General features: G+C 39.9%; 1 protein-coding gene across 2 annotated transcripts in view; it reads right to left on the bottom strand.

The window, feature by feature from the left end:
* Positions 1-922: 922 nt before the first annotated feature.
* Positions 923-9,347, bottom strand: part of RAB12 (RAB12, member RAS oncogene family) — a 34,092-nt gene continuing 25,667 nt past the window's right edge. For both annotated transcript variants that reach the window (XM_006023669.2, XM_025204256.1), the window contains exons 5-6: positions 7,250-7,354; positions 923-5,149 (exon numbers count right to left, since the gene is read on the bottom strand). In XM_006023669.2, the coding sequence (XP_006023731.2) occupies positions 5,036-5,149; positions 7,250-7,354 (219 nt within the window). In that variant the 3' untranslated portion in view covers positions 923-5,035. The remainder of the gene's footprint in view (positions 5,150-7,249; positions 7,355-9,347) is intronic.

Below are 9,347 nucleotides of genomic sequence, written 5' to 3'. Positions count from 1 at the left end.
GGGATTAAAATTACAAATTTATTTTTTTCTATTGCCAGTCGGACAAGACTTCGTACCAATTGATTAAAAGGAGGTAAAGGTATGTATTAGTACAAAGCACAAGGTTTATACAGTATGATCTTATATAGTAGTGTTGTTCACTTGACTAAAAGACTTTTCTGTCCAGGGTTGGGGGGAAAAAACAAAACAATAAGCAAGGCACATTTTTAATATAATCAAAAAAATACTCTCTCAGATATACTAGCAATCATAATATAAATGATACTTTAGGTTGTGTCTGGATGAGTGCAGACATGCAATATGTGGTGCCACAGATCCATCTGTGGTGCCGCACACTGCACATGCAGGCATTCCCCATGCAGCTACTTTGCAACACAGCGGGGAGGGTTTTGACCCTGGAAGATCCCAGGGTAAAAAAACCCATGCCAAAAAAAAGTGGGGTGGTGCACACGGTGGCAGTGCGCACAACCCAAAACTGGAGTCTGGCTGGCCAGAGTCATACTTCAGCTGCTGGCAAGGCACCCAGCTGCAGGAACACTGTGGCTGCAGCACCCTAAGACCCTCAGGATCCCAGGTAAGACTGCTGAAGACAGCACAGTTGCTGGCCCCAGCCTCCCCTTCCCCACTCAGTGTAATGTGCGGTGCGCCAGAGCATGCATGGCACGGACGTCCCCAGGGACATGTAGCAGTGGCACAAGGTGTGCTGCTGCTACTTTCCCTAGGGAAAAACATCTGCATTCATCTGGGGACAGACTTTGTGGACAAGTGTAACCAACACTATTTATAGAATGTTAACCTATAAATTATGTAATGTCAAAGTCACTTACAGGGCTCTTCGTGTTTTGGTAGAGCCATGTATTTGGAAATCTAAAAGAAGTTAGTCCAATGATTTTAGAAAAGTTGTAAAAATATTACTTTTCAATTATAAAGCATGAACTCAGTTTAATTAAGATAATACAACTGGGTAAACACCTCACTTTCTGTTAAACACATATTTAAGTATTACACATTTTTTCTGTCTGTAGAAGTTTTTTATTTGTGCTTTCAATCTCAAAGTTTTTCTTTTAATCAACACAACACTAGCTGACTTTTCCCCAACAGTATCTACAGAATACATAGATCATCATCACTATTACATTTTAAAACAAAGCCTATATTTTTCTTCTTTCAAAAGCAGGGGAATGTTGCTTTTCAGGTTGTAATAAGGTACAAGGCAGTTTGCTTTGTTCACATTCCCTTTTACACACAGCTCTAGTGACACCTAATGGACATTACACATTAGTGCACTTGCCATGGCAAGATGATTCCCTGATGAAATCAAAGTTTTAGTTTGCCATCTTGCTACTATTCAAAGGGGTATATTTGAACTTAACAGTAAACCTGATACAATTATCCTTAAACATAATTATCAAAAATATGTATTTTTATAGTTTATGTTCAAAATAGACAAAATTATTTATTAGGGTACCGGCCTTCTAAAGATGAATGCCACAATTCAGGAAAGAAAGAATAAATGCATCTCTGAACAAAAAGCATTCTTATGCAATGGTATACCAATGACAAGTTTTAGTGAAAGTAAACTCTTTACCTAGCTTCATTTTTTTGTTTGTTTCAATACAACTACAAGAAATAAGAAATACAGTGTGTATGCATATAAACATCTTATAAATAGTCCTCATACTATTTATTTATTAATATTTCTCATATATTATTTCTATAATACATATAAAATAGGTCTCAATCTTTGGATATCAACACCTTTTGACCTGTTCAAAAACCCCGCGTTTTATCCCTTCAGATCTTCAAAGTAATAGATGAAATTTACAATTTTATCCGTCTCTAAGTCACAACCTGATTTTCAGTTTATCACAGATACGAAATCTGCCAGAAAGCAGGTAGAGATGCACCTTGTAGACTAACTGAATCAGAGATGCAGACTTTCTGATGATGTGAGTTTCTTGCTCACATAAACTTCTATGCATCTTTGATTCAGTTAGTTTATAAAGGTGCATCTCTACCTTGTCTTATGCCTGACTTCAGACTAACACAGCTAACTACAGATACTTAATCTGTGATACTAACATAACAGTATTATTCCAACCTATGTAATTTGTGAGAAAAAAACATATTGGGTGAAATCTTAGCTCCAGTGAGGCAAGTGGCAAACTTCAACAGCAACATTTTATGTATTGAAGGTGAATGGACCATAATTGTTTTAGGGCAGATCTACTCCTTTTGAGGTTCTCCTGGGTCATTTCTCCTACCTCTGAATTAAGTAACCTGCTGAGGACCAGCATAGAGAACTTGATGAATGACCATAGCAGTTATCTCTGCCCTTTCTGCAGTGAATGCCTTGGGATGGAGAGGCATAAAAGGGGAACAGAAACTTCTCTATGGTACTATGGCCTTAATTATTTCTAACTGGCATATAATGGTCCCTTGAGACCCATAACCAGGAGAGACAATTAGAGCAGTCCCTAATCTACTCTAGCCTGTGTGGACACAAGGGAGAGAATTGGTGACCTGTAACTAGTTTTCAGCTTCTCTTCATTCCCCTTTTGGGCTATGCAGCTGCTTTTGTGTGGGAGGGAAACAATCTTTCATAAAGTGCTCAACTAAACTAAAACAAAAAGTCTAGATCTCATAGTCCAGCAGGAAAAGAGGCAAAAGGTACAACTAGGCTATTGTTTCTTTTTTCTCCAACACAGTATAAAACTACCAGGGAATAGCTGGAGCAGGAAAACAGCAGCAGCACTTAGAAGGCTTCTGACACACAGAAATTGTTCCTGAAGCTACAGAGGGAAGTGGGAAGGGGCACAGTGCTCTTCATCTTTCCTCCAACAGTGGAGCTATCGCAAACTGTTCCACAAAAAAAATCACAGCAAAAGAGCTCAGGAAATATTTTCAATTAACAATCAAATAAAAATTCTTAATAAAAGTTACCTTGAAGATTACTAGAAACAGATACATTCAAATAAAATCGTAGCGCATGATTACAAGAAAAAAAAATCTAAGTCAGTTCTCTTTAATTTTTATTAAATTCAAAAACTGCAGAAAAAAACCACAAGTTTCTAAATACATATAAAAACAAATCAACTAAAGTCATAGTTGTCAAGTTAAAACTTTTTTCCATAACTTTCCCTTCCTTGCTATTGCCCACAGAAGTCCTACAAGTACTAGGACAATTGGATTTCATTTTATCAGTACTACAGTAAACCATAGGTTTACTATCTAAAAAAGCTAACTGTCTAGGCACAAGGTGGCAGAAGACATAAGCACAAACATTAACCAAGCTTCCTTAATTTATTAGCTGAAGCTGAGTATGCCAAAGAGATATCTCCTAGACAGCACTATGTGCACAATGGTATATCTGATCCATTGGGCTAAGGGCTCTAAGACCCACTGGGGGAGTAAAAATTAGGACCAATTTTGAATTTCTAGTTCCTTCCAGAAGACAGACAATAAGTTGCAGAAGCCAGTAGTATACCTTACTGATCAGTGTAAGTGTTTAGGCTGAAACAAAGGCAAAGCTGGTGAGACAGTTTCAAATACCAAAGAAGAGAAGCTATATTTTGCAAGACTGGTTTGTATATGTATCCCTGTGGGTCATTAAAAACTTTGCTACTGCCTGCCAAGACATCATGACAGTCACATGCCATCACAGGATACCAGTTAAGCTAAATCATCCAAAGAGTGCAGTAGTTAAAGCAAACTCTTAGTGTGCCTTGTTCTTCCTACCTAAAAAATGGGAACTAGATCTCAAGGAAATAAAGATTTTTTTTGTTTTTTTTAACAACAATGATATTACCTTGTATCCACCACTTGATACTTGCCATTCTAAAAACAGGTGCAGCTCCACTGGCATTCATAAATACAAAATTTTATTTGCATTTAATTAGTTTAGAAAGACCACAAAGTTTTTCAATACCACAACATTCAGGACACTGAGTTATTCAAATATGTAATTACTGATTTACCACAACTAAACTAAACAGTGCATTTTAATAAAAGATATATCAAAGATATAATTCACAAATTCATAATCAGACAAAAACCTCACACAATATATGCTTGACTGGAATAGTTTCCACCATTAGAAAAGGAAAAAAAAAGTTTTACCATCAACCCATCCCTCCCACCAAGGTGTCCAGACAAATACACACACACACACACACACACACACACAGATAGCTATATATATATATATATAGCTATCTATCTATATCCCTCAACACAGGAAAAATGCTCTTAAATTTTTTAAAAAGAATTTGTCTAGGACAGCAGCATTGCTTTTAAAATGTTCTTTTACAGTTCAGATACATCTCTACTTTTACTGACTGCAACCTAGTTTATGCTTAAACAGGAACTTGTATATGCAAGTTGAGAATGCACCTTTAGAACCGCACCGAATATAATGTCTTTGAACACAAAGCAACGGCTCAGCATTAAACATAATAAATAATGAGTGCTGGAAATTACTCTTTGATTTTCTGTAAATCCAGTCAGCTGCAGATGCTACAGCAAGAAAAGGAAAATTGTTGACCATATTGAAAAGAAACATAATGCTGCTTATGGAAGCTTTGTACATGGAAGTCTTCTGTTTTAAGGAGAAAAAAAAGTCATCTTAAAATAGTTAGCAAAGCACCATATACTTATCTTCATACCAGAAGAGCTTCTGCCTGCCTATTTATAACAATGAGGACTATTACAACATTTAAAATCAAGAATAAGTATAGATTTAATTTCTCCTCCTCTTAGACTGGGAGTGTGGTGGCTGCCTGTAGACTGTACAAATATTTATAAACACTGGGGCAATTAATGAAATACCATTTTGAGGGAGACGGGCAATATTTTACTGTTATAGCTGAATCCTATGCAGGATTTCATATTTGCATATATACAAGTTAGTGTGTAGCTCTGACTTGAACACAAAGTGCAACATGAAACTGCCAAATGATTGTAGTGCAGAGAAGTACAGACACTTTCTTTCCCCTCCCACTCATTTTTTTTTTTTCACTCTGTATGAAGCAACAAGTCAACAGCAACGGACATGTGGCCTTGGAGGAGGCAGTTCTGGTGGGATTTCTGGCTCTGGCTGCAGGGACAGGATACTGTTTGACAGCTCATTCCTTATGATATCCAGGGGCATCTGAAAAAATAAAAAAAACAACCAACATGTCTATAAATAATCCTGTGCACAGAACTCTCAACTGCTCCTACGTAAGGGAAAGACTTCAGAGCTGCAGTTCAGCTAAAGGATTAACATTAGGGCCTCAGAGATCCTAGCACCAACTTTTTTTTTAAATATTAGAACAGAACGTGTTAAAGTTTCTTTCAAAGGAGCAAAATCTTACACACTGTGTTTAACAAAGTAGTATTGCTATTTTGACAGATAAAAGATCTATAATAGAATCATGATAATTAAAACTACATTTGGGAGAAGTTTCTTATAGCCAGTTTGTCAATAACAGAGAACATGCATTCAATTTTCTAATAATCTAGAGGGCAAAGCAGTATAATGTATTGAACTGAAGAGCACAAAGTTTGTTTTCTTCTATAGCTCTTCAAAAGTTGCTAAATAGTTTTAAGCACAGTGCTTTATTTGTGGACTTCCATTCATTGACTGAGATTCAAGACTCCAAATAATCCTGTAATTTTAAAGGTGCAGTAGTAACCAATATACATAAAATTAAGTGTTTGCCCACTATGTTAATATAGTTATTCAGTCAGGAAAGCTAGTTTCATGTGTTTGCAAACTATTACTATAGAGAAAAGCAAAACACTTTCATTATTTTATCTAAACTATGCAGTTGGTCCAATAAAAGATAATCAATTACGAAGATGTTTGCCTCTCGTTATTTTACAGCATTTGAAAGTGCAGAAGTAACATCCTTACAAATCTTAAAATAGTTTCAAACTTTAAATCAACTGTCAGACAATAGTGTAGGTAGAAACACAGCTAAACAGATCAGTTAACCTAACTTGGGGTGAATTTATTTTTTTAAATAAGACTTGCAATGATTTTCCACTATAATGCTAATACTCAGCATTTAAATAGCACTGATCAGCCAAAGATTAAAGTGACACTTCATGAAGTTCATCAATCATTTTGGGGGGTGGGGGGAGGAAGAAAGAGGCATAAAGAGGTCAGGAGACAAATCTAAAATCAAAGCTATCAAATAACAACTGGGACTCGGAGATCTCCCTACAGTACTGTAAGATAGCAGCTCCATCCTGTATACATACCAAGGTTGCTACTTTTCCTAGGCCATAAACAGGCTATCGTTTCTAGTGGTGGAAATTTTCCCCACTCACCCACTCCTCAGACCATGGAGCCCAGTCTGAGGCATGGGTAGTGAACAAGGAGTAGCTACTCCTTAACTTGGCTTTCTGCCTACTGGAGCAGCAGCAGCAGTTGTCTCCTGTGCCTTCTGTGACTGAGGTGACCTCGTTCTGAGGAAGGCACAACAACCTTTCCCTGCCACTCAACTCCCACTGGGACAGGGAAGAGGTGAGCAGCAGCTATTCCCTGTGCTCTCCCCAGATGAGAATAACTCTGGTCTTGGGAAGGTGCAGGAAATGTTTTCCCATCACACAGCACCTCCTGGTCCCTAGGAGTCCAACAGCAGAAAACTTTGCATGCATTTTCCCAGAAGCCCTCCCAGAGCATCCCACTGGGAGGAGAAGCCCTCCCAGTGGGAGATGGGTTATTTTTGTCCCGGAACCACCATTTTTGTTCCAGGATAAACCGCATGAGCGTTTGTGGTTTCTAATGGGAGAGCTGAGATTCTCCCAATAGAAACATAATGCCTGTACATAGCTTCAGTCTCCGTTACTAGTTGGTATCCTGTATAGTCAAGTTGCTGACTTCTTGTTTCTCCAGTCTTCTGTAGTTCTTAGCATGCCAATTTAAGCAAAACACACTTTTTTCTGTGTTACTCCAAGCCTATTCCCTGAAGCAGTCCTAATTAATTTGTGACAGCAAAGGAAGCAGGCAAATGCAGAGTCAGCCACTGCACCTTGATATAAAATTAAGCTACTATGCATGGAGGCATGTAAGTGAAAACTTCAATTACAATACTAAGAGCTGTGCCACAATAGAACAAACGGAAGATAGCAGGTGGTCCACAAGCTGCATCCTGACTGCTCCAAGATAAAATAACTTACTTGCTATTGTGCACTCTGAACAAGCACTTGTGCAAGCAGTAATAAAATATCTGACTTATAAAAGTCTAGGCAAACAGCTTACCTTTTTCAGGATATCATCAACAAGTTTCAGAAATATTTCATCCACATTAAAATTATCCTTGGCACTTGCTTCACAGAACCGCATGCCAGTTATCTGCTGTGCAAACTGACAAGGAAAAATAAAAGTGTCAGTCTCAGGTTTGTGGGTTTTGTTTTGTTTTTTAAAGGTGCAAAGAAAAGTTGAATATAGCAAAAGCTGAGAGAAACTGAATTTTGAGTTATGTTGGATTCATTTGAGTCAACTTGTCAGTTCTGCACGTTAATTTTTCTCCCTCCATGAATATGTCCAGAGTTGTAAAATTGGACACAACTGGGCTAAAAGAATTATTTTGGCACATTAGGAAAGAAAATGGCAATGGTTGAACACCAATAAAAGAAATGTCATGGCTAAGGGTAAAATATTAAATCAACTGCTAAGCAGACATACAAAAATGAGAGAGTGTTGAATATACAGAAGACAAACATTTTGGTTGACATTTATTTAGATGTTTTCCTTTCCTATGCTTTTAGGAGAATCTGGTGCTCCTGAAAATAAATTAATAAATAGCACAGGAACTGCCAGGCATACTGCAAGCATATATATTTTCCAATCCTGTCCATGTAACTCAAGCATATCACTACTGACCGGTAGTAGCCTTTTTTATCCCACTGAAAGGGCTCTTCAGAGGTGGAAGCTGGGATAGATTTCTACTTGCATGCTTTCTCTACCACCCTGGTACAGGGGGGGGCAATTATTTCAAATGGGGGGCTACTTAACTACTTTTGATCAGCTGTTGGGATAGGGATAGCCCCACCCCTTGATCACCATCTTGGGACCAGAAGCCCCACCCCCTAACCCTTGACCTTTTCCACCTGGTTTACATGTATTTGCATAGTGTATATAGCAGTGATTGCATAATAGCTCAAAATAAAGTCTTACTCTTGTGTATGGTTTGTGAAAGGTAGGGGGGGATTATGAAGGGATGTCTAGGTGTGTGGGGGGGGTGCAGGTACAGGAGTGTGTGGGGGTGGTGGAGTTTGTGGGAGATGTGTTGGTGGGTGTGGACCCCCCCGCCCCCGCCACAGATGCCACCTCCACCTCCTTGGTGCATAGCCCCTGCCACCAGAGGCAGTAGCAGCAGCAGGCCCTTGGGGTGCTCATGGCCTGCAGCAGGCAGAGCCCCCTGGCAATGGGTAGTTCTAGCTGAGTTCTGGGAGCTGCATGTGATTCTGCCTGGCATGGGCCATGAGCATCCTGAGGGCATGCTGTGCCAGCAGCAGTAGGGGCTGTCCCCCTCTCACCCACACTCCCACCACACACTCTCACCCACATTCCCCCACTCACACCCACCCTACACTGTCCACTCCCACCCCACACACAAGCCATTGGGCCAGGAGGGCTCTGTGTTACCACGTGCAGCTCCCAGCTCTCCTTCTGGGAGCCATGCACCAGTATGTGGGGCTCCCAGCACCGCAGCTGAGAAGGCACGCCACCAGGCTGGCTGCATACCTCCATATGGGGCTCCCGGCACTGCAGGGGGGAACTCCCCTCCCCACTCACCAGCTGTCCAGCCATACACCACTGCACTCAGTGCCTCCACATGGGGCTCCCAGCTGGAGTGCCAGGGGCCCCATGGAGATGGAGGCACAATGCCCACTCAGTCTGATGGTAAGCAACCTCTGAAAGCCCACCTCCCACTAGCTTTCAGAAAGGCAGCCACAGGCCAGTAATAATTGTTTTTTGGAGAAGCTCCACCTGCTGAATACAATGACCTGGCAAGCTGAATCTGGCCGATGGGCTGAGTTTGCCCGCCCCTGCCCTGGTAGCTTTCAGGTTGTAATACAATCCCACTCACTGATTACTAGCCTCAGATTCTGATCATTAGATTAATCTCAACTGTAAGATACAAACTAACTTCCTTATCTTGCTCAACAATTTAATACCCATAGAGACCAGTCACACATTGTACTAACTCTAATGGGCCATTGTGTGCTTCTGAACAAAAGTCCTTGTATCCATACTATTCTGTTGTTATCTAGCCACTTGCTGCATTCTGCCTTTTGACCTGCTATCCTGTATGAGATAAATCCCAAACTAAACAGTTGTTTTCATGGGCGAT

This window comes from Alligator sinensis, unplaced genomic scaffold (genome assembly GCF_000455745.1).
Source record: "Alligator sinensis unplaced genomic scaffold, ASM45574v1 scaffold597_1, whole genome shotgun sequence".
Lineage (NCBI taxonomy): Eukaryota > Metazoa > Chordata > Crocodylia > Alligatoridae > Alligator > Alligator sinensis.
The sequence above is the reverse complement of the archived record's forward strand: the minus strand, read 5'-3'. Positions and strand labels throughout refer to the sequence as shown.